Here is a 26,243-nt window from a genome sequence, read left to right on the forward strand (position 1 = left end):
TTTATAACAAATTACAAATTTTATTATATTACAACACTGTGCATGATATTAAGTAAACAAGATATCAATGTAAATATATTCAATAATGTTATTGTAATAAACTGTAAGGCCAATCACAGCCCATTGATTTGTAGAAGTATTTTTCATTTCTGTTTTCATGTATTTGTACATATTGTAAAAGTCTATTGTTCCATGTTGTTTTATGATGCTATGCATGGGGGTACCAGCAGGGGGAATGCCTTAAAATCCTTTAACTCTCCCCTCCCCCCTCTTTCTCCTCCAGCATGCACCTGGCACGCCTTCCAAGATGCATCTGTCTTTTTCTGTTTGTTTATAATCTTGATTGAGATATAAAATACATAATATTACAAAAACAGAATAGAGTGAGACATAATGACCGCCAGGGTACATCAGCCTAGTATTAGATAAATACATTAAAGAGAACATAAAGTGCAAATTTTAATAGCTTTAGTATTGGTGGAATGTCCAATAGTTTTGATATATTGTTTGACCTCATTGCCAAAATTGGAAAGAAGTGTTCTTTTATTAGTGTAACAGCATTTATGCGTGTGCCATTTGGCTAAGTATATAAGATTAATAATATAAAAATGTTTTTTTAGCTGTTGGAAAGTCCATCCATCCATCCATCCATCCAACCATCCATCCATCCATCCATCCATTTTCTGTACACCCTTGTCCCTTAGCGGGGTTGGGAGGTGCTGGTGCCTATCTCCGGCTCTGTTGGATAGTTAATGAAACAAAACAATACATGTTCAAAACAAATGGAGACATACGGTTCAATAGAAGCAGAAATCACAATGAAAATACTTTTCCAAAATTGAACAGAGAAAAGGCCAAAATAAATGAAACATCTTCTGCGTTTCCTTCACAAAAGAGCACATCCATGTTATTGTTAAAACGTTGTAGAAAAACTTTGGATGGGTAAATTCTGTGAATAATTTTAAGACTTTTTTTTATTCTTTATTAGTTATCATATATTTGGTAAATCCTTTTGCAGTTAAAGTTATCAATAAAGATAAAATATGGAGTTCACATGTTTTTCTGAAATAATGAGCATTTATTTTTTATATGTTTGTTGCTTTTACAGGTTGAGCAGAAACAGATTTGGAAAAATTTCAAGTTTGGTTGGATAAAAATTAAAGTCTTGGATTCTGTCCTATTACATTTTTAAATAAAATAACTACTCCAGCATGTTGGGAACGAGGGGTTTTTGTTTCTTCGTGGGGAGGGGGGGGTCTGTCTGCCTGCTGCTTCCCCTCTTCATCCACAAGAGGGCGACTGGAGGCTGCACCTGTGGAGAGCGTGCATGCTGACTCAGCCAGTGCACCTGTGATCTATCAGCTAATCATCCTGGAGAATATGAGGAGCTGACTGCCAGCACCTTGAGACCAGTCGGCTCGCTCCTCCTTGCCACTGCATGCGGCCTCCTCATCTCCAACAAAGAACCCATTCTATCAAGAACTAACTGGAACCTGAATCAGTTCAAGAACACCCACAAAGAGACCCAACCATGGAACCCACAGTTATCTCCTCTTTGGTTAAAGTCTGTGGAATTAAAAGAAGTAAGATCTTTCTGATTGTTTCAAAGATTCCATTTTTCCAATTACCTCGAACTCATCATTTTCCTCTCACTACTCTTCAGAAAACGGACGACCCCGGTAGCCCCTCCCAAGGACCAGACTCAGATTCTCACATTGTTGAAATAAACTTTATCTGATTATCTGTTCTCCTGGTGGTGTTCTGTATGTGGGTAAAGAAACTGGAACCCAACATGACATTTACAATATCTTGCAAAAGGAATCTGACCTCTTAATATGCTCCATTTTCTCAGCTCTAATCCACAAACCTCAGTCTGTTTCATTTGGGGCATCTTTATGCAACAGGAAGCAATACTAAAGTTGAAAATAGCTGTCATAGCGATTCAGATTCCACTTGACGTGGCAATGCCTCAATCTAGTGGACAATAAAAGGAACAGCAAGCACCTCAAAGAATTTATTTGGGTTGAACTGACAAAATGGAAGGGTTAGGGGTTAGGGTTCTTGTCCAGTTGTGTTGTCGTCTAACTGAGACTAGGACGTCACAAGCTTGAATTTACCAAAACTACTAACTATTATCAAGGCTCTCTCCATTTTTAAGGCAATATTCTGAGTAAAAATGGCAAATTTGAACAGCGTCTGTTATCTTCTCTGGCTCATGGCTTCTTCTTTTCTTTTTATGGCACTTTTCAAAAGAACTTAAAGTGTGCAATACCGCCACAATCTGGTTTGGAGTCTGAACTGAAGCTAATGCCGTTCACTAACAGATGTTGCATCATATCTGAAAATGGATAAGGTATACACTGAGATGTAATTTAAAGCATACTGAAATTAATAATTTAAAGTAGCATTAAGTGAATTTTTAAAAAATTCTATTTTGAGCATATATTTTAAAATATACACAAAATATATTTTAAATTATACACTTGAGCAAGTGTACATTTACACTTGGGCAAATACATATTTTGTTCACTTAAAGTATACTTTTAATATATTTAATAAAAGTTTATTTTCATACAATTATATTTGTGTGTTTAAAATTCTAATTTCGAAATTGGTACAAACATACTTTTAGCATACTTCATATATATTTATACTTAGATCTTTCTCGTGCTGATTGTAAGGATGAAGCTGGCAAAATGGCGCCGAGTCAGTGGACCAATCACCGCTGCTGTAGTTCTACAGCACAACAAGCCAATCTGTGATTGGCTCATGTAGCCACACTGCAGTCCTTTCAGACTCCAAGACTATTTACCAAATATACATTCTATACAGTATTTAGAGAATTAAGTTACAGTCTTTGTTTACAAACAACATGAAGAAGGTCATAAATTTTCTGTTTCAGAATTTTAAAAAATAACACCAAAGGCATGAGATAACTTTTTAACACACAAAGGTGCCTTTTAAGTTGCATATTACCTTTCAGATGTATTTTAAAGCATGAAGTACCTTTTATTTTACATCATGAATTATTGTACAGGTTCACCATGAACTGGATATATTAGTAGAATTCAATTTTAATACAGCTTATCACATAAATGGCAGTGGTGGTTGAGATAACTTGTTTATTTTAAGATGTGAGTGGTTTTAAACTAGTATTTTTTCATAGACTAAAATAAAACATTTGTGCAATAAATAAAATTATTGAATTGGGTGAAATTGCCTCAAGCCTCATCTGTAGTGGGTCTGTGTGCCTTTAAAGCAACTTTTCAAATAGGGTTATTGCAATAAGTTTTACTTCTATTAAAATAGTGGTCTTAAATTCTAGTTCCTCAATTTTAATCACACTGGTTCTACCACACTTATTTGCTATGTAGCAGCTCAGAAATGCTGAAAAACAGTTCTGGTGGTTTGAAACTAGAACCATCTTGTGTTTCATGAGAGGTGCACCTTTCAGGAGACTTGGGTTGCTTTCTGTGTGTGCTTTGCTTTTTTTTCAGCTTCCATGAGAGGGAGTGCAAGAGCCGCTTTGGAGGTTGGACCAGCTGAGTTTCTCACACACCTGTGCTGCATCAAGCCTCAACAGACTGAGGTTTAGAGGAGATGGTTGCCAGTACTTTGGTGCCCGACTGTTGTTCCTTTGTGGTACCCCAAGGCCATTGTGTTTCATACTTTGCATTTTCTATGACCTACCTGGCTAATCAGTTTGTAGTTCTCCTTTAAAGGTCCCTCTGATGAATTCCTGGAAGCCATTCATCAAGTCTCAGAGATAACTCCCGGCTCAAGTTCCATGACTGGCAAGCATTTCACTCCTTTTCCTTACTCCAAGTTCTGCGAGCAAACCTCTCTGTCCTCCAACATCTCCACCCTCACGCGGCTTCACTCTGGTCAAACAATAACCATTTTGGTTCAGATCTTCCAAGGACTCCCACACAGATTCTGCTGAAATCTCCCTCATCTCTATCTTCCACAGATCCCTTCATCCTCATCAGTAAGAGGTTTTTCTCCTGGACATTAATTTCACACTATTGCTTTTCTCATCGCTCTCCATACCCTAGCATAGTAATGCTAGGGTATGATCCTTCTGCCTCCCAGATTGCCTGGACAAAGACGCATTCTCATTTATTGTATTGTCAAACTTTATTATCTTTTTCATATGACTCCATGAGAGTGTTCTGCATGTGGGTAAAGCACTTAACTGGAATCATGACATCACCTGAAAGGGCAAAAACGGCTTTATCTCAGCGAAAGAAGTGAAAAAAGGAAAATCTGAAGATTCACAGAACTGCATTTTATATTCAACCTTTTCTGCTGGGTTAGGACACTTTGGGGAGAGCTATGCTGTTTCTTAATGTTCAAGTTTATTATTTGTGTAACCTTAAAAACAAATGTTTTCTAGTTTATACATCAAAATTGCTGGAACTGTAACAGCCTGTCTAAATGTAGTTATGAGAGAGATGAAAAAAGTTTAATCTTTCTGAGAGAAGCATAAAATGGACACTGAAGAAACATATGCTGGTCTTGAATCTTAAAGTTTATTTACTGGTTTAATATTTTAAATATAAATATTAGACATAATTATGAATTTGTTAGGTTATACATTGAAATACATCATTTCAAATATGATAACTACTTTTCATAAAAATATTTTTAATTTCAAAGCATTGAAAACATCAAAAACGAAAATGAAACTTAGTTCCCGACTGATGAGCCTTATTTGCTGTCTAACACTTCAGATTAGACAGCAATCTGAAGTGCTGTCTAATCTGTACTACATCTTCTCTGCCTGACAGAGAAGATGTTAGGCATCTCCTGAACAGATTGCATGGGGTCAAAAACCAGACAGAAAAAGGAATCCTTCTCAGTTTTATGTCTGATAGGGTAAGTGGCAGTTTCTGATAGGCGATATGAGCCAGTAGCTTCCACTCCCCACCCAACAACTCCTGTCCCCTTGAACTCCCCCTTCTCTCTCTTGGCTGTCAAATAGTGGTCGACCAAAGACTCAGATTTTTATATTAAAACAATCTGCTTCACTCTCAGCAGCGTACCGCATGTTCATGGGTAAATCTCTCCTTCTCAGTGTCTGACAGGCAGGTAGAGGTGGGTCAGGTAAATTAGAGTTTGGAGATTATTTTGTGAAAGTAAAACAAATATTTCAGTGCTAAGCCCTTAAATATTACAATTTAGTAAATTGCTACTATTGAGTACAGTCTGAGACTACTGTAATTTACAGTAGTACAGTCAGGGAGTAGTCGTTATCTCTAGGGTTAAAGACTACGGACGGACGCAGTGGCTTTCAGCTCTCTAGGCAATTGGAACGTATGTACGAGTGGGTTTTCTGAAAATTTGCTGGAACTTTAACAGCTTAATGTTATTACTAATTTTTAAAAATCATTTACTTTTATATATTTAACCATTAATTATTGATTTGTCAATTTCCATGGCGGGGCACAAGGACGCAAAGGGCGGAGTGGCTTTCAACTCTCAACTTGTCCGGACAAGTTCAACATAATTGTCGAGCAGTTTTGCCAGAGATGGGAGATCAATGTTATATTGAAGTGATGAGTGATTTCCACCAGACTCGCAGTGTTTTGAATGTTAATGCTCATGGAAAAAAGGAGGTTGGGGAACTTTGCAGATGACGCTGAGTGGACCACCCCTCCCGATCCTTCTCCTGCTCCTATCTTCCTACAATTCACAAACACTGAATGAAGAGCAGCTAATTGAAATCTCCAGCTCCCAATAAGTCCAGCAATTAAGATTGCCATCATTCTGCCCACCATAGAGGCCTTTTTTCTGTCTTTTTTTCTCCCCAGATCACACCAGTTTTATCTCTTTTGACTGTTTGTTTATAAATGCCCTAAGAACAGCTGTACTACTAATTTCAGTTTACTGTACAATGACAACAAATCAAGTCTATCAAATCTATCTACCGTATTTTCCAGACTATAAGCCGCTACTTTTTTCCTAAGCGTTGAACTATGCAATTTATAGTCCGGTGCGGCTCATATGTGGATTTTTCTTCAACCACCAGGGGGCTCTTTAGCAGGAAGTGAATCATTGGAAGTCAAAATTGTAAATAAAAGAAGAAAGCGCCCATTAAAACAGAATTAGGTTTTAATAGGGAATTGAAATTTGAGAATGTTGTTGAATAGCACTGAGGGGGAAAAAGAAGATTTTTAATTTTCTAAATACTGAGATCATTATGAGAATTTGAGGCATAGATATTAGGATCCAATAGACTGCAGTAGTGCAACAATAATGTATGCAAGCTGCTGTTGAAATCTAAAGAAGCAGCAACAGAAGAAGCAGAAGAAGACGAAAGCGCCCATTTTCATTTAGCACAATGCTAGTAGGAGACACGAAGGATCAGCACTCTGACTGTTACAGTTACCGTTCGGAAACTACTGTAATCAGTTCAGTTAAATCTAATCTTGGCAACTTTTTCTTTTTCAACCGTAATAAATGTGATATTCAATTGACCAGTTATGACTCAAATGTTGGGTGTCCGCCCCCCTCTGCTGCTGCGTGCTGCATCGTTGTAGAAAACCTAGAGCGGCAGAGATATCTGCAGCTTATAGCCCGGTGCGGCCTATACATGTACAAAATTAATTTTCTTTCTAAAATTAGAGCGTGCGGCTTATAATCAGGTGCGCTCTATAGTCCAGAATTTACGGTAATATATATTCAGTGTTTGATATTAAAGCTCTGTTAAGGAGAATGTGGTACAAGATACTACAAATTTGGATGTTATGAATAGGTTTAGTTATATGGACATTTAAAAACACATTTCAATTATTAGAGACTGAAGTATTGGAGCTCAGGAGATGAAATACATTTTTGCAAAATAAAGAGATACAAACTGGATGACACAGACACAAGTGATAATCACACCAACGTCAGTGGGCAGTGGGGGCTTAGAGGGAGGGGGCGCCACAAAGGTGGTTAGCCCAGGGTGCCAAACAGGCTAGGACTGCCTTTGGGTAGAGTCAATAGCCGTAGCATGCCATGTGCAGGCATGTTTATATTCATCCGGGAGGCTAGTCCTGTACATACGCAATGATGCACACCTTGACCTGGTCAATGCTACCAGTAACAACCACATCACCAATCTCAGATTGAAACAAAAATTGCAGTTACTCTGAGAACTTTGAATCCACAAATTAATATACTAGTCTGGATGTTGAGGAGAGGGTGGATGATGAGGATAATTTAGTGATTTTAACAGATGAGGACACAGATCATTTTTCTCAAATTATGACAGACTTCAAGATTGTGGTCACTACATATATGAGTAATCTTTTCAGGACCCTTTCAAAGTGTGAAAAGGAAATGAGAATAAATGTGAAAAATTCAAATACTACACTTTTTCTCTGTTCATCAGGCAAGAAACATAGCACCAAGGCCGGAAGCAGATGTCCAGACTCGTGCCATGACATCACAACTGCAGAGAAGTATTATTCCATGCAGCTGAATGTAGACCAGCTTGTGAGAGAAATTTGACCAGGTAACTCCAACACCTCACTAATCCAAATGTGGCCCCTCTTCTCGCAGCTTATCCCAGACCTCATACTGGTCTGGGAGGAATTGGTTCTGATCCAGCCCCTCATCATCACATCAGGAATGTGTGTGACCCAAGGTTGCTGTGAGTGTGATCTTACGGAAGGGAACCATGGACCATGCACCAAATCCTGGGGAAACTTTTTCAAAAATCCCCTGATCTGTAAGTCCATGGAAAACTTGACTGATCAAAAGTAAAGAATTTGGAAGACATGCAGGAATTCCATGTCTTCCCAATTTGGCAGAAAATCCTTGTCAAATGCTTGCTGAATGTCTGTATAGCCCAAACAGAAAAAATTGACTCCCTAACCAGCAAATGGGCATCAAAATGATTTGAAATTTGGGAAGATATTTCTCAGACTCCTATCCCTATCCTAACCCTAACTCTACCCTATCTATAAGGTTTAATTCAACCAGAATGTTTTCAACTAGAAAACATTCAACATAAGCAAATAATCATAGTAGTCGATTAAGAGCACAATAAGAAACTGAAAATGTTCTCTGCCATATCAGCTGTACCTTGGGTACAAGCCAAATTAGAAAAAAAACAGTGATGTCTGGTTCTTCTAGGTTCTGACATGTCTACAGTGTTCCTATCCTGATCCATTCTGTCTGATATACTGATCATCTCCAAGATTTAAAAAAAAAAAAATTGCCTTTAGCATTGGATATACATCTTCCCACTCACGTCTGTACTTTTGTGAGAGTTTTTGCTTCCAAGGACATGGTGGAGTATAGAGTTGAGGACATTTTAAAAAGATGCAAGTCTCTAGGCAACCGCGACAGCAGCGTTGATCCATAGCATTCTGGGGTGTCCTGTGTAGGCTCTGCCACAATTTAGCCGACCTTAATATTTCCTGTGTTTTATCTTGGTCATTATTGTTTCAACACTTAGTGTTGATGTGTGTGTGATAGACGTGTCTATCGGAAAGTGAAAAGAATTTAACAGCAAACTACGTTAAACGTTGGCCGTAAAATACAGACAATTTACAGGTGTTGGCAACCTTAGTAACCCAAGTGAGTTGGCATGAGCCATTTTCTCAGCTCCCCAGTCAGGATTACCCTCAATGCTAATTAACTAAAATAGCAAAGTAATTGCTTCTCCTCAGGATTTAAAGATTTACTTTTTTATTGTCTGCAGTTCACCACAATCTCCGATTCCTCCTGAGTTTTTCTGTTACATGTTTAGTTTTAATAGTCTTAAATGTCTTTATTAAATATCTTTACTTTAAACCTATTCTGTTTAACTACTGCCCTTTCTACACTTGAATCCTCTTAACAGTTATCATACAGAAAAAGAAACCATTTAAACTCATTTCAAAATAGTTTGAGATTCTCCGAAATCTCAATAAGTACAAAACATACCACAAATATAGTTTATGAATTCACCCAAGACTTAGTAGTTTCTTAGCAGCTCTCCTTTTGCAACATTTCTTAAATACATGTATAAAATCTATGGATTTTATTCAAAAACCAGGGAAAGAGAGTTGATCCTCTCTTGCTCTCGATGAAGGCAGACACCTTTTTCCTCTGCTCCCTCCCTGCCCTTGTCTGCCCTGCTTGCTGTATTTTTGTCCCGTTTATTTTTGGAGCCTTTCTTTGCATATCATCCAAATCTACAAATTATGGATCTGGTCAACCGGTGTCTCAATGCAATTGATCAAATTTTCTCAGTGAGAAGACTGGGCACAGGAGAGCCATTTTATCCTTACTTTAAACCACAGGTGTCAAACTCCAGTCCTCAAGGGCCGCTGTCCTCCAGTTTTTAGATGTGCCAGAGGTTCAAAACGCTGGAATGAAATGGTTTAATTACCTCCTCCTTGTGTAGATTGGTTCTCCAGAGCCTTAATGACCTGATTATTCTATTCAGGTGTGGTGCAGCAGAGGCTCATCTAAAAGTTGCAGGACACCGACCCTTGAGGACTGGAGTTTGACACCCCTGCTTTAAACCTACTCACTTTTTAACTACTGCACTTTCTACACTTGAATCCTCTTAACAATTATATACAGAAAAAACAAACATTTAAACTCATTTCAAAATTGTTTTAGATTATTTTAGTTTACTAGTATCCAGCAGGATAAACCCTGGATTTATTCATAACAGGATTTCTGCTGTTTGGAGCTTGTGAATGTCTGGCTTATTGAGAAATTTGTGATGGACATGGCCCAACTAGCGTTTGTGTGGACAGACGCACGTTGAATGCGAGTCTTGCTGAGACTTGCAGCCCAGCTGAGGACTCTAAAAATCACTAACGAGTTGGAATCGATCTTGGAGAAGTTGCTAGTTTCGGTTCAGTGGAACGACCAAACTAATTTGAATAATTGAGAACTGAGATGTACCAGAGAGACTTTAGGGAAGATTGAAATTTATAATCTACCTAAGACATTCTGTATCTAAATTGGCTTTCCCCATGTTATCTTGAAACAGCTGCATATTTCCAGCCTCCTTGAAGATGTATAAAAATAACACTCCTTCCCGCCTCACCCCCTCCTGTTATCCATGCAGCTGTGGAGCTCAGCGCTCCCAAGGAAAAGCCTTGATAACACCTTTATCAGACTTCTGCTGGGAGGCTGAGCAACCACGTTGCTCAGCCTCCCAGCAGTGATGTAACCGCCTTCACTCATGTCTTTGTTTTGCCCTTTGTTTTGTCTGAATGTTGCCATTTCCCCTAATGTGTCCTTTCATCTGTTTTCACTTTTTTTATTTTACTTTGTTAAAAACTGTGGAGTACTCACTTTTAACCCAGAAAAGGAATTAGATTAGTCACTCTTTAGCTTATTTTTTCAGAAACTGTAGAGTACTCACTATTTAGATGCAAAGACCAGAAGCCCAGAGACACTTTTGGATCTAGACTACTTTTTAGACTCCTGTTCTTCCAACCCAGAAATGGAATTAGACCAGAGGATACTTAGCAACCCTGAACAGGAGCACATAGTTTACATACTTAGATCAACATTAGATTATTTTTCTTATTTTGCTCTTTCATTTGATTTGTTATGTTGTTTGTATTTCCTTTTAATTCCTGTAAAGCACATTGTATTGCCTTGTTGCTGAAAATGTGCTATATAAATAAAATGACCTTTACCTTTACTACATGCTCATAAGCAATATACATAGGCTAAAGAAAATGAGTTTGCAGGGGTGGCTGTAAGACCTCAGTCCTTCCATTTGTTGCCATTTACCTACAAAGCATTGCCGAACAAGTATTTGTTCCATGAACAAATACTCGTTCATGGAACAAGTGTTGCTCTGTCATGATTAAGTACAATTAGCATGTGCCATTTAGTAGAACAATTTCTCCACTTCACAGATCTGGTGTGCAAAAGTATATAGTTGTTTTTAATAATGACTTAGCTGTATTTTGAGGACCCATGTTTGACTGAATCTCATCATTCCAAAAAAAAGACCACAAAATATTACTATCAATTTTCATGTCTGAAATAATAATTCCCAAATACAGATAGACAAAAGACCTTGCTCAGTTATATTGTAGCTTTTGGTTGACACTATCCATACACCACCCATTAACAATGTAGGAGAGAAAAGAAATTGTTGGTTAAACCAACTCTAACGGTGCATTCAGACTAACCCTATACTAGAGGCCGTTCCAAAAGCAGGAAGTTAACGACAGTGCAGGACATTCTGGGTAATATATTAGTCTTTGCTCTGCGGGTTAACGAAGATGTGTCGGTTGTCGTAGCAACAGGTCTGCGTGCCGACACAGAAAGCGAGGAAAAGCAGAATATCCATCCATCCATTTTCTAACACCCTTGTCCCTTAGTGGGGTCAGGTGGGTTTCTGGTGTCCCTCTGTTGTTGTTGTTATTGTTCCAGGCGAGAGGCGGGGTCACCCTGGACAGGTCACCAGTCTGTCGCAGGGCAACACAGAGACAGACAGGACAAACAACCACGCACACATGCACCTAGGGAGAATTTAGAGAAACCAATTAACCTGACAGTCAAGTTTTTGGACTGTGGAAGGAAGCCAGAGTACCTGAAGAAAAGAAAACCCACACATGCACAGGGAGAACATGCAAACTCCATGCAGACCCCAGAACCTTCTTGCTGCAAGGCAACAGTGCTACCAACAGTGCCACTGTGCAGCCCCCGAAAAGCAGAATATAAATAGTTTAAAGTTGTTTTACTGTTTATCAGCTTAAATCCCCATTGCTGTGGCACTCTGCAGCTGCTCTCATTTTTAAATCTTTAAATGGCAAAAGCTGAACTAATCGCCTCAATTTTTTGCACATTTAATCATCATAAATCATATGATTAAATAATATGGTGAAATAATCATATTTCATATGTCCCATATATAAAGTATATGAGTCATGGTTTATTACATTTTGACAAACCAAACTGTTAAGAGCAGGGATATCCAAAGTCGGTCCTCAAGGGCCGGCATCCTGCATGTTTTAGTTCTCTCCCTGGTGGTAACAACCTTTTCAGCTTGTCAATGTTCCTCTTAGGCCTCTAACAAGCCATCATTTGATCCAGGTGCGTAAAACCAGGGAGAGAACTAAAACATGCAGGATGCCGGCCCTCGAGGACCGACTTTGGGCCCCCCTGGTTTAGAGATTTATATCAAGGGAGGATACTTACAAACATCAGCAATTTCTTCAGCTTTAATTTAAGCCATGTTTATAGAAATCAGGTAAGAAATAAAGGCGCTGCGATCATTTTTACGACAGATTCTTGCTCATCCCGCATTGGAACAGCCTGGTTTAGTGGACAGACTCACCACGTAGTAATGGCACCCGCAGGAGCATCGCTAGCCTTAGCAGCTAACAGGTGATGGCCAAACCAGTAATGTATATGAATGAAGGGTAACACTTTATTTGAAGGGGGGTGAATAAGACTGTCATGACACTTTCATTAACATGACATAACAACTGTTATGAACATGAATAAGCCTTCATGAATATTTATGACTGTTGTCATAAAGCATCATTCGGTAAATTATGACACTTTTAATACAGAGTTGACATTATTCAAAATGTCTTTGTTATGACAACTTGACATTAACCAATAAATCATTACTGTTTAAACTTTACCTTTAATAACAAAGTTACCTCATTTTTAAAGTGCAATCAGTAATACTTTTATAACAAATTTATATCAGTAATTATTTTTTGGTTTAAGTCAAGTTGTCATAACAAAGACATTTTGAATAATGTCAACTTTGTATTAAAAGTGTCATAATTTACCGAATGACGCTTTATGACAACAGTCATAAATATTCATGAAGGCTTATTCATGTTCATGACAGGTGTTATGTCATGTTTATGACAGTGTCATGACAGTCTTATTCACCCCCCTTCAAATAAAGTGTTACCGAATGAAGAAATCCTACAACCGCTAAAATCTGAAACTGCTCCGTTTTTGTTTACTTTTTGTGAAGAAGGGAATTGCGTTGGTCTTCTTCAGAGGTTTTGTGTCAATTTCTTCAGTAGATCTTGGTGCAGCGCCCCCACAGGCAACGGGGGAATAGGTTTTTCAGTTAGTTTTAGTCATTTGATATAGTGAGGTGTGAATGCAGACTAGAGTTCTGAAAATGTAACAAATGTTGCAATTTTAGTCCCCAATTGAACCGAGTCTACCGGACTATCTGGTCTGAATGCATCCTAACATTCTTCAAAATAACTAACTTCTCATTCTTTTATCCAGTAATTTGTCTCGCACAATTAAAAATAAACAAGCACTATATCCACTGTTTCTTTTAGGCTTTCTTTAGGTTTTATCTCAGGAAGGTTAATAATGATTGTAAACAAATATATATTCTGTATATGTAGGAAGACTAAATGGGGATTCAGGGTTGTATTTGGGAAGGCATTGGTGCTATGACTGTCTACCACCAGTCCACATAGAAGTAATGGTCTTGTTTTCCTGCAGTGGTCATCTCCTCATTGGCCCCTCACTTACTCCTTATGAAGGAAAAAAAATTGGCTTTGGCTACAGCTTTTTGCTTTGAGTGTGTTTATAGGACAGGTTGCATTCCGCAGATGTCAAAACTTCCCAGGTACTCCAAAGCTGCCTTGTAGCACATGTGGTACTGCTCCTACAGACAAAAATGAAGAGATCAACAAAAGGAAAGAAATTACTAGGGCAATAAATAAAGGGTAAAATTAATTCACTGGCATTGAAATGTATACAAAGAGATGCAGAACATTTTGAAGTATTTTGGTGAGCTAAATAGAAACCGAGCAACTGTGCTTGTAAAAATAAAATCTATTTTACAACAGATATCCACATAACATATTTCAGTTTTCCCAAACTTGTAAGATGGTTAATAAGGAGGTTTATATCAGTTTTTTACTCATAATCTCATGGTCATGGAAGCAAACCAAAGATTAAGACACTTTGCTTGGGGCTGGTCGAGGACCAGCTTCTCTACTATTTTAAAAATCAACTCTGACCAATCCAGAATCCAGACTTGAATCTGACTGAATATCTCTGCAAAGATCTGAAAATGGCTGACAGATGTCTCCATCCAATCTGATGGCGCTAGAGAAGAACTGAACAGAAGAATGGGCCACACTGCCTAAATATAGGTGAGCTAAGCTTGTGGCATCATATTCAAAAATATTTCAACCTGGAATTGCTGCCAAATTGTGTGAATACTTACATAAATGTGATTTCTTGTTTCTTTTTCAATAAATTTGCAAAAAATAGCATTTTTTCCCCCACATTACTATGATGATTACTATATCTGTGTAAAATTTTGAGGAAAGAGATTAATACAATTTGGGATAAATTGTATTAAATTATTCATGTTTCAAGATGCCTCATGAAAAAATTTGAAAAAATTGAAGTGCTGTGGATACTTTCCAGATGCACTGTATTTTGCCCCACATTCCATTACCTTTCAAGTAATGGAAGTTATCTTAGTTTCCTTATAAATGATAATACCACAACATATGTACTATTGTTGACATGTAATGGCACCAGGACATTAACAAAGCAATACCTCTGTCTGAACCATGGCTGGCCTTTGAGTTTGGAGAATCTTGACTGTCTGAAAGATATCAACCACGCCTTCGTACCTCATCCTCTCCAACACGATACTCAAAGTGATGAATACTCCAGTCCGTCCGACCCCGGCGCTGATGGACATACATTACATATTACTAAGATCATCACAGTGGCAATAATGAGGATACACCCACCTGGTAAATGTTGCTTGTGAAACATTATTGAAAGCCAGCAAATATGTTGGTATTGAGCAAGTCAAGAAAAAAAATATCAGAACTTAGTTATCTGACGAAGACTTGAAGCTTTGTGTTATAATGTTGGGGCTTGTCATGTCGACAAGCCCCACGACAAAGGGGCAAAAAAAGCTCTAATATATTAGAGAATTTTGGTCTAACACAACATGTCAAATATGCAAAACATACTCGATATTACACAGAGAGGTGTGGTGAGGAATGGAAGAAAAAAAAATCAGCAAACTTGGCTGTACAATAATCAAAGCTGGTTTGTTAGGCCTCCAACATCATAGCACAGTTAAAAATGACAGCTTTCCCATCAGACAGTCTCTTCTACAGCCAGCAGTCAACCTATATACTCGTTATCCCCACCTTCTCAATTTATCCCCAGCCAATCAAACTCCAGCCAGCTAAGGAGCAGGCCCGCCTCAAAACCGGCCCCTATAAAAGAGCTGGGTTTGAGGCGGGCCTGCTCCTTAGCAGGGTTCCTGCTAAAAGGACACACCCACAAGGTAACAAACATTTCACAGACAAAGGACACACACCAGAATTGCAACATTACAGAAAATCTTCTTCTTAACACTTGAGGTCACACACTGGACCTGGTTATCGATAAGGGTGTGAATATTTCCAATGTGTCTGTAACTGATGTTGCCCTGTCGGATCACTTCCTGTTATCTTTGAAAGTTCTTTATCTGATAACCCACTTGGACAAACAGCTACTGTCACAAAATGTTCTTTCACAGAAAACACAGCAGAAACATTTAATCAAATCTACTCATCTTCCTCACCCTTAAGCTGTAGTGATAGGGCTGAAACGATTCCTCGAATGATTCGAGTACCTCGATTACTAAAATTCCTCGAGGAAAATTTACCTGCCTCGAAGCTTCGTTAATTTATGTTTTATTAGTTAGCGCACCGTGTTCCGGCCGGGACTTCATTTGCGTTGCACGGAGCTCTCACTTCTGCCTCTGAGTTGCTGACAAAAGCTAAGTCTCAGCGGCATAAAGTCCAATTTTCAAGATTGGCCCGTGGGGATTTTATTGATTGATGATAATGCCCGACCTTAAAATGACTGGGGGAATGCCTGGAGTACGGCAGCATTTCTCCTCCGGGGCTGCTGGTTGAAAGCAAACGGCGGGAAGAGCGCTGAGGTGAGCGGATAGCCTGAGCAGGGCGGGCGGCTGAGTAGCTGATGCTTACCGTGTAAATGTAGCTTTACCGACGAACCGCACAATAAATTTCATATCCCGGTCTGAAGAAACGGGTGGCGGAGCGCATCGTACATGGCTGGTAGATGAGTTTCTGAGTGTGACCAGTGAAGGTGTCGTAAATATCCCGTATTGCTTCCCCCCGTGTTCGTCCCCCGGTCTAACGGTTCGTCAGTCCGCTGGTCTATTTCCTCCCCTCCACCCCATCTTACGTTCGTTCATTCGCCCTCTCCTCCCACTCCAGGCGGCATTTCCCGTATTTTCAAACCCAAAGCGTGACAGGTTAGGTGGCAAGGTGAGTTTAATTAATCTATTAAACTCACTGAAGATGAATACATAAACTAAAAGCTGGATTGTAGACATTTTTTATAAGCATATTTGTGAGCCTGCCTCTTTGTTATTAAATTCAATATAATTTCAGATTTTTCTATAACTTTTCTTCTGGTTAACTTAGAAAGTGAGCTATTATTGTTACAGGTTAGTTTTCTAAACTACAAAAAAAGCAACTGTTAGGGATGCTCAAATATGAAAAATTGGACTGATATTGAAATCTGATAGTAACACCGGTATTATGCCAGATTTACCAATATTTCATTTTATATTTTTTTTTATCCGATTACTCGATTAATCGTAAGAATAATCGATAGATTACTCGATTACTAAAATATTCGTTTACAACAGCCCTATGTAGTGATGTAGGGTAGGGTGCGGGTTGGAGTCCCCTTTGAAATGCCTTGCTGCTGAAATGTGCTATATAAATAAAATTTGATTGATTTGATTGATTGATTGTTAGTCTACCATAATAACAGTTTGCTTGTCGGAAGACAGCTCTACTTCTGCAAGGGAAAAGTGACAGTGACACTGGCTCCGGACCCGTGTTGTTTTGAACTATGAGAACAACAAAGAACACATTTTACACTTTACCTGCAATGTACAGTGATTGGTCCATCCTGTCCAAACTGTTCTTTAGTTTTATGGACTTGACCAATAAAGTTGATGAAGTCTTCTCCAGTTTTGGGCACTCCTTGCTCTGGCCAGTGAGTGTACTGAAACTGTCTGATGGTCCTTGACTGACCATCCTAATGGAGGAACAGGAAAATGAAAATCCATACAGAAAACAGCTGTACTTTAAGTGACATTAGCACTGTTAGTGTTAACTTAATATAACTTAATATCACCGTCATTGGTTGTGGAACATTCTTAAATATCTAACAGTTTGCAAACTACAGAATGATGTTTTATGCGGATAAAAAAGTGGAATAAATCTTTCTTAAATGATAAACACATTGTATGTGAGATATCTCACCCAGATATCTCACATGTGTCATGTGTGAGGTAGGTACTTTCTCCATTTTGAAAAAGCTACATTAGGAGTGCTACAAAAATCAGTTTTAGGACCACTTTTATTTAGAATTAATATTTAAAACATTTGTACTGAAAAAAAAATTAATAATACTGAGGATGACAACACTGACTATCATATGAGAAAAATGCTTTAGAGTTAACCATAAAATTTATATCAATCATTCCGCAGTTCCTAAACAGAGAATTACTATGTTTGTGTTAAAAACATAGTTGAAACAAATGTTAAAATAATGTCACACTTAAAAATGTGTTTTACATTCTTAAGAATGTGAACCACTTAAAATTCTTGGGTGAATTTTAAACTCATGTCAAAATGCAAAGAAATGAATTGGATATTGGTCAAACTGTACTTTAGAAATTAGCTTACTATTGAATTATAAACCAAACTACATGGTTCTGATTTCTGTGACTTTCCACTGTTGCTTCATCAAAGAAAAAAAAATATCGGTGAGGGCTTACTCTGGCGTCTGTGACTTTAAATTCTCTCAGTATGTACTGAGGCATGTTGTACTCAGCCACTGGATCAACAACCAAGTACTGGTATCGAGTAGAACGCGCCACTGGCCAGTACTGATGGCACTTTTCCTACACAATCAAAAGGAAGAATACAGAAATTAGTAATAATGAGAGAAGTAAGAAACCCTTACATTACAGAAGTTAATGTGGCCATTTTGTTTTCCCTGGGTACTACTGATGATTTTACCCTGAATTAGCCCCTTGAAAGGGTAGTATTTCTAGATCTAGACCTTTTGTCACTTTGGAATCATGCAAGGGTACAATGTTTCTCCCTTCTACCTTATGGACATGATAGTTGTGATTTACCCGTCCCATCTCGCGCAGTTTGGTTAACATGATTACAATTGTGGAGTTGTGTTCCCACAACATTCTCCACAAGTCCTCAGTAGTTTGTGCCAGTGGTCCCTGAGTGGCAATGTATGCTTTTTGGTGCCTGCACAGATTTAAAAAAACAGAGATTTTATTTTTCTTTGGTTGCTTCTAACTGGGATCAGCTGCACCACTGATGTGATCTATACAGCAAACAAACCAGTTTAAATAGTATTTTTACATTTGCTTTAGTCTGGATGTATCTTTATGCAGGCAGTTTGTTACTGTTCCTGTCAGTTCAACCTGTAGGTGACTGAAATACTGAAAGGACTAAGTCTGTTTTATTAATGTTATAGTAATATTATTTGGTCACAGACTTCAGACTACAAATCCAGATCTGATTGTTGGTTCTTTAGCTCGGTTTTGTCAGACCTCTGCTATTAATCTTGGTTTCACTTTTGATAGCTCTTTAAAGCTAGATAAACAAATTAGCTCTGTCGTTAAATACATTTTTTATCACCTGCAGATTTTAGCAAAAGTTAAATCTTATTTTTGTTTTAAGGACTTTGAAGGACTTATCCATGCCTTCATTACAACTCGTTTGGATTATTGCAATTCATTATGTAGAGGCATGGATAAATCACAGATGCAGCGACTTCAAATTATCCAGAACGCAGCAGCACGGCTTCTTACAGGAACCAGGAAGCTTGACCATATAAGGCCTACACTGGCCTCTTTACACTGTTGCCCGTCTTTTATCAAATAGCAAACAAAGGCTAGCAGAAATAACGCATGGCAGGCTGGAGACGTCAGCTGCCGCCTACAGCGACTGGACGTGCGCGCACCGTGTCAAGACCACCAGTGGTGGTAGAGCAAGCGGAAGCGAGTGGAAGGGCGGATCTCCCTAACATGTCGAAATCCAGCATATTTATAGGCGGACCAACAGCGCCACAAATTAACGTAATCGAATTAATTACCAAAAATAAGAAATTATCCAAACTCCAAACTATTTTAACAAAAGGTCATTCAACTAAAATCTATAAAAAACAAAAAAAACAAAGAATACATAGAAAAAAATTATCATAATGTGCCCGAAGCACATAACACATTTTTATATGCAAACAAGTTTTGGCCACTTGTTTGCTGTCTTTTGCTATTTTTAATAAGTGCTCAGAATTTATGTTGAAATTCTTCCCTTTCTGTACCGTATTTTATTCTTCTGACTTCGTGTGAACCTTCTGGCCTTGGTTGCCAGCAGGTGTGTGTAGCATTACACTGGAATTTAAACAATGTGGGACAATAAATTTATTTTCCGTTTCTTTTAAAGCAGTTAGCAAGAGATGTTAATTGAACGTTGGATTACGGTCAAAAATGTTGATTTTTGGTTAAAGTCAATAAGTGATGGTGGGTCAACCATCAAACAATCATCCCATTCTAGCCAATTAACCAAAGTTAAAAAATGTCATTGAATCCATGTTGGGTAACACTTTATTTGAAGGGGTGTGCATAAAACTGACATGACACTGTCATAAACATGACATAACATCTGTCATGAACATCAAGAAGTCTTTATTAAAGTTTATGACAGTTGTCATGAAGTGTCATTCGGTTAATAATGACACTTTTAATGCAAAGTTGCTCTAAAAGTTGCACTGAGAGTCCACTAAAAGTGCCAACTTTGCATGATTTTGTAAATAATGACAATTTAATGCAAAGTTGGCATTTTTAGTGGACTTTCAATGCAACTTCAAGTTTTAGGCATTCCCCTGCTTCAGGACACAAAATTTAAATTGGTGGCTGATTAACAGGGTTTTGCTGAATTGCAATCATCTGAATGATGTGTGTTGAAGTAGGGGAACATCTAAAACATTCAGGTCAGTGTGTCTTAAGGACCAGGATTGGGAAACATTGGTAATCAAGATCAATCAAGAAGGGAGCGGGAGATCGACAGATGGATTGGAGCAGCATCTGCAGTGAAGTGGATGCTGTACCAGTACGTTGTGGTGAAGAGAGAGCTGAGTCTAAAAGTGAAGCTCTCGATTTACCGGTCGATCTACGTTCCTACCCTCAGAGAGGAGCCAGTTGAGGTGGCTCGGGCATCTGGTCAGGATGCCTCCTGGACGCCTCTCTGGTGAGGTGTTCCGAGCACATCCCACCAGGAGGAGGCCCCGGGGAAGACCCAGGACACCCTGGAGGGACTATGTTTCTCGGCTGGCCTGGGAACGCCAGGGATTCCCTGGGAGGAGCTGGAACAAGTGGCTGGGGAGAGGGCCTCCCTTCTGAAGCCGCGACCCGACCCCAGATAAGCAGAAGACGATGGATGGATGGATGGATGGATGGTAATCAATGCTGAAACAATATATGCAATTTGTTGCATCCATTCCACCTCTCATTCTCCTCTTTGATCTCTGGCTGAGAGAATTTTATTATTGGGCAGGTGTTTATCATGTTTTACATTAAGCGCCATATGTTGAGGACAATGGGTTGTGATTCCTTTGTGTACATTTTCTTACTCATCTGTAAATATCATTACTGACTGTATATAATGTGTTGACACAAAAACATCTACAAGTCACAAGCAGTGGAGCAGTCCACCTCACCCTTTTTGCATGAGTGGTATATTCCAACTACACAGCCCCTTTGCAATTGTCCACCAGAATTTAATTCTACTCTGAGCACTTTTTCAGTAACTTTGGCAATATTACTTTTATCTTAACTGTGTTTATTGAAAAATAGTTGCATTGTTTTGCGCCTATACTGCAGCTTGATAGGTAAATGTGTGATTATACTGTATATGTCAACATTAATATTCATGAACAGTAGCACCTGCAGATGTACAGCTGTACACACTGTGCATACCTTGAGATTTTTCAGTAGGAAAAAAAATTACTAGATTTTTTTTATTATCTAACCCTGTTTACTGTTAAATTGTGGAGACAAAAATGGTATTTTGTGTCAAAACATCCCGTTGGTAGCCCACATATGTCTGTGTAGGGTGCCACATGCATGTCCTAAATGTTAATGTTATTGGCCAGCTTTTGCTTATTGGTGGTTTGGCGCTCTTTCTGTACTCTAAATGTGACAACTGAAGCTCACTAAAAATTAATTAGTAGAGTTTTAATCCTCCCGTAGTTCCAAGAGGAGTCAAATGAACGCCACTTGAGCTTTTTACTGTGTGCGTGGTTCTGAGTCACCAGTGTAACAGTTATGGGCTAGGCAGCTAACTGCGATATCAGAAACCGGTTCTTTGAGGAGCCTGAAGTGTGAATGAAAACACAAGGAAACTGTTTTAGTTAGTGTTTCGTGCCAATGTATTGATTTTTTTTTTTTTTTTTTTTGGAACAGAGAAAAACATAAGGGGAGAAAAAAACAAACAAACAAAACAATTACAAATGCACAGTGAGAGACAATTCAAAATAAATGCAAAGATCATAGAGTTCTCATCCTTTGGTTCAGAAGAGGATCTGATCCATCATATAAAAAAACCCGACCTAAAAGGCCAGAAAACCCATTAAGTATGTTATCAATGTACAACCATACAAATACAATATTAAATGCAATTATTAAATATCTAATAATTAAACATTTCATTTCAATTAGGTTAAATTAACCATAATTTAAATAAAAAAAGAATAATTTCAAACTAATCAATTAAGGTTAAACTTGAAAAGTTGAAATCAAAGTTAACTTCCAAAATATCAAAGAAAATAAATTAACTCAAATTCTCAAGCAGTGTGAGGAAAAGAAATTAAATAAATATACTGCGCAATATCAATTTAAAATGTAAATGTAGCTACATCCTATTTTATACGTTTCATTTCAAAAGTGCCAAAACACGCACAATACCAGCAGTTTAGTTACCTTAAAGCAGGGAGTGGGGCGCACCCAACAGCGATCAGCTGTGACAGCCCAGGTACAACGGCAACTGTTCTAACAAAACAATGCTCCAATGAGCAATCAAGCAGAACTGGATGCTAAACAGATACTGCTATGCTATGAACAAAACTCACCAAGAGTGCAAATCAATAGTTTCAGAGATTTGGGTTGAATTTCCAGGGTGAAATGCAGAGACCACTAAAAGTGCAGGTGCTAAAAAAAAAACGGCACATCTAACCGCATTGTAGGACAGAACATTAACAAAGCCACACAGCTTTCAGAGTTGAATAAACAATAATAAATTACAAAATTGTGAGATATACAATCAAAGCTAATGAACATCTCTATATAGAGCATAACACTATGCATATGCAAGATATTTTATTAGTAATTTCTTTCTGCAGGTCTATTTTGCTATAGGAAAGTATTGCAATATTCAAACCAACAATTTAGTAAGATATGTAAATCAGAGCTAGACCACCAGACATATTTTGTCTTTACAGAATTACACTATTAAAAATATAAACAAGGGCCCAATGCAACCTTTTAGTGACTGTAATCTATAAAACAAAGAGCTGCCTGTTTGCTACACTTGCAGTGGAGATGAAGATGGTCCATTCAGGACAGCAAAGCTGCATCAAACTTTAATGTAGAACTGCAGAAAAAAGAAAAGAAAAAATTTAATTGTTAATGCATGTCACCATGAGAAAAGCCTACTGAGTTTTGCTTAAAAAAACTTTTTAAAAATTAAAATCACACAGTTTTGACTCATTAAGTGATTTTTTTATTTTTATTTGCAAAACAAACTTATTTGTGTACGTCATTAATCTTTTCTTGATATTCTAAGTTTTTGTTTGTGACTCAAAGTTTTGCTTGTGATTCTCACGTGACATCGTGGGCGGGGCCTAAAATTGCAACAAAAGATTTCTGATGTGTGCAAATAAAAGTTTATGTTTGGCAAATAACTTCTTAAGTTCACGAGAAAAAAATTAGTTATTTAATTAAAAAAAAGTTTTTTAAACAAAACTTTTTGTTTTTACAAAATAAATCATTACAATTCCAAAAGTTTTGATTACAATTTTATTTTACTTAACTGAGGTTAGTTTATTTTTTCATTGAATAATTGGGGAAAAAATTTAACATCATACTCTCCGAACCAGACCCTAAACTTAAAGCCTGAGTTGAGTTTTTTCCCCTTCATTAATGACACACATTATATCTATCATGATAATTCAGGGTCAGTCATTTTTAATTCTAAATGAATATCCTTGTTGGACTTTTATTTAAGTGCTATTCTCCTTCGAGATACATTTTACCTAACGCCAGAATAAATGCAATGTACATTATGCAGCAAAGGAAATTAGAAGATCGGACATTTATACATTATGGAGATGATAAGTTTTGGACGGGCGATGTGCCTCGTATTGCATAAGCGATACTGAAGAATGACCGATATTAACGATACAGGGAAGAAGCTTTTCAGTTGTCTAGCTTTGCTAGCAAAGTCGTTAGCTAGTAGCTAGCTAATAGTACAACAACTACAGCCTAATGTCTGTATGATAAAAATACTGAATCGATAGATAAGAACAGTTTTTCCTCACCTGGCTGTCTCCTCCCACTCAGTAGTTCTTCAGAGAAAGGCAGACAGAGGCCTGTCAGTGTCTGTTGTATTTCATTACCTCTCCTTAAACCGCTACTCCGTGCTGAAGCAGAAACATTTTCCATCATCTGACAAGTAGCAAGTCTACTCCACTTTATTCACCAAAAACATTTTTTTTAATTCACCAAAAACAGATCTGTAATCTGAAATGTTCGCTATGTTGAGCTCCAGTTAGCCGCCTTATCTCACTGTGCAAGAGGCAATTGCGTCATGGGCAAAAAGTCAAAGGTAACAAGGTGACCAGCTTATTATATTGTACAAGAAAACCCCAACAAAAAAACAAATAATTTTACTACGTTATTATGCATCAGAAGAGGGCTTAGGAAATAATACCAAAAAAAAATAAAAATAAATTAAAGCTCCGCGGAGCCTCAAGCGGCCCTCGCAGCCAAGCGCCGCTCAAGCCTATAGCCACCGCGGATGTTCCAGCACCGCCTCCCGCCGGCCACCGCCGACGCTCGCGCGCCGTCCTCCATGCGATCCGCTTCGATGTCTTCGGCAGCGTTCACTGGCCATGCACCCAAAATCTGGAGCAGATTGGGCCATGTGGCAAGGAGATACAGCTAGTGGAGTGAAATTGCAATTAAACTGTATTGGCCTCCTCAGAGGTTCACAAGTGTCACTCATAAAAAGTCTGGTGCAAATAGGATGATGCGTTTGTGAATAAGAGACGATCGTATGCATATGGCGAGGGACAGCCATTTTGCCACTCCCCCACGGGTCAGTAGGCATTGACAGAGTTCATCATCATCTCATGTTATGTCAGTCTGCACAGGGTTGGAATCCATGACACACCAACATGTTTTAGAGTGTAAAAGTAAGACATACAGTAGAAAAAACAGGTGACTTCCTGTCGGAAGTGGGCGGGGCTAAGGTGATGTCATCAATCGACCACCTAACTGTGATGAGGTCTGGTCTATAATGAGACATAGAAAGTCTGATGCAGCTGTGACCTTATATGTGCATGTTATGTCACTTTGATGCTTAATGGTGAATAGTCAAAGTTTGGGACTTAGCCACGCCCACATGCTTTTACATACAAAAATTCCTGTGATAACTTTGGACCTTTAATGTCTCAACTCTCTGCTCACTAAGTTTGAAGTCTGTATGTCAAAAGCTGTAGGAGGAGATAGATCAGATGTGACGTCTATGAAAAGGAGGAAATGGCGGATTTTAATCCAAAATGGCCGACTTCCTGTTGGGTTTGTACCATGGCTCCAAGAGACTTTTTTGTAGGTCCTGACATCATACACATGTGTACCAAGTTTCATAATTCTAGGTTAAAGCATGGCTTGGGGCTGATTATTTAAAAACTTCTAGGGGGCGCTGTAGAGAAATTAGGCCACGCCCATCAACGAGTGTTATGGATTCCTGTTCGGGGATGAATAAGGATGCATCCTAGTGAGTTTGGTGCAGCTGGGCAGAACGATGTGGAATCTAGAGCCAAACGTATGGCGGCGGCGTTCCCTCTGCTTTGCCGCGCTGCCATGGCCACGCCCATTACTGAAAACTCTTGGCGCTTTAAAGCAAGTGAGACCAACATGTTATCTGTCATCCAACACAGAATCATCTTGATTAGGTGGAGAGAGCCATAGATGGAGCTTTACAAGTCAAAAAAAGGCACTTCCTGTTCTGAGGGGGCGGGGCTTAGATGACGTCAGACTATGACGATATAGGATCGTCAGGCATCCCACCAGGATCAATCATTTGAAGTTTGGTGCAGCTGGGCTCAAAATTGTGGAATCTACAGCCAAACGTATGGCGACGGCGTTACAGGTCACTTCGCCACGCTGCCACGCCCACCTGCTCCATCAAAGCGAAACAGGGTTGGAATCCATGACACACCAACATGTTTTCTGTCTGTGGGCACAGTTTCATGTTGATTAGGTCAAAGGGGTCAGATAGCGACCGTTCACAGTAAAAAATGACACTTCCTGTTCTCAGGGGGCGTGGCCTAAGTGATTTCATCATTTGACCATTGGGTATTGTAGGGGACCCGATGATGATCAATCACTGATAGTTTGGTGCCTCTGTGAGTTTTTTTGTAAAAGTTATAATCGTTTCATTTTTCATGGCGACTAGGTGAACTTTGACCCCAGGTAACTCCATTTAGAAGAAAAAAAAACGCAAAACTCTGATAACTTTGGATCGGCCATGCCTTATGAACGATCTGACCGAGTTTGAAGCCGATCGATCGAAATCCCTAGGACTAGTTTGAAAAAATGCGAACCCTGTGAACGGCAAAAATCGGAAATTCAATCCAAAATGGCCGACATTCTGTGATACTTGCACTATGACATTAATTGTAAATTCTGAGTGTCTTGGGGAGCTCTACAAGTGTACCAAGTTTCAAGTCTCTACGATAAAGTAAGTGAATAGGAAAGGGTCTTTTGAAATTTGCTAGGTGGCGCCCTTGAGCCGTTTCTTGTGCGATTTTTCTGGGGACCTTAAAATACGTAAATTTTCACCGGGCTCTATGCCCCCGCCAAGTTTGGTGAGTTTTTGAATATGATAAAGCCCCCAAAAAGCCAATTTATTTTACGG

General features: G+C 38.7%; 1 protein-coding gene across 1 annotated transcript in view; it reads right to left on the reverse strand.

Moving 5' to 3' along the window:
• Positions 1-13,270: 13,270 nt before the first annotated feature.
• ptprfa (protein tyrosine phosphatase receptor type Fa) overlaps positions 13,271-26,243 on the reverse strand; it is a 151,841-nt gene continuing 138,868 nt past the window's right edge. Inside the window, exons 30-34 of the mRNA XM_088005297.1 lie at positions 18,161-18,287; positions 17,798-17,923; positions 16,898-17,052; positions 14,525-14,660; positions 13,271-13,615 (exon numbers count right to left, since the gene is read on the reverse strand). Coding sequence (XP_087861423.1) covers positions 13,535-13,615; positions 14,525-14,660; positions 16,898-17,052; positions 17,798-17,923; positions 18,161-18,287 — 625 coding nt within the window. The 3' untranslated portion in view covers positions 13,271-13,534. The remainder of the gene's footprint in view (positions 13,616-14,524; positions 14,661-16,897; positions 17,053-17,797; positions 17,924-18,160; positions 18,288-26,243) is intronic.

This window comes from Poecilia mexicana, unplaced genomic scaffold (assembly GCF_051168715.1).
Source record: "Poecilia mexicana isolate PSO_F unplaced genomic scaffold, ASM5116871v1 scaffold_4, whole genome shotgun sequence".
Lineage (NCBI taxonomy): Eukaryota > Metazoa > Chordata > Actinopteri > Cyprinodontiformes > Poeciliidae > Poecilia > Poecilia mexicana.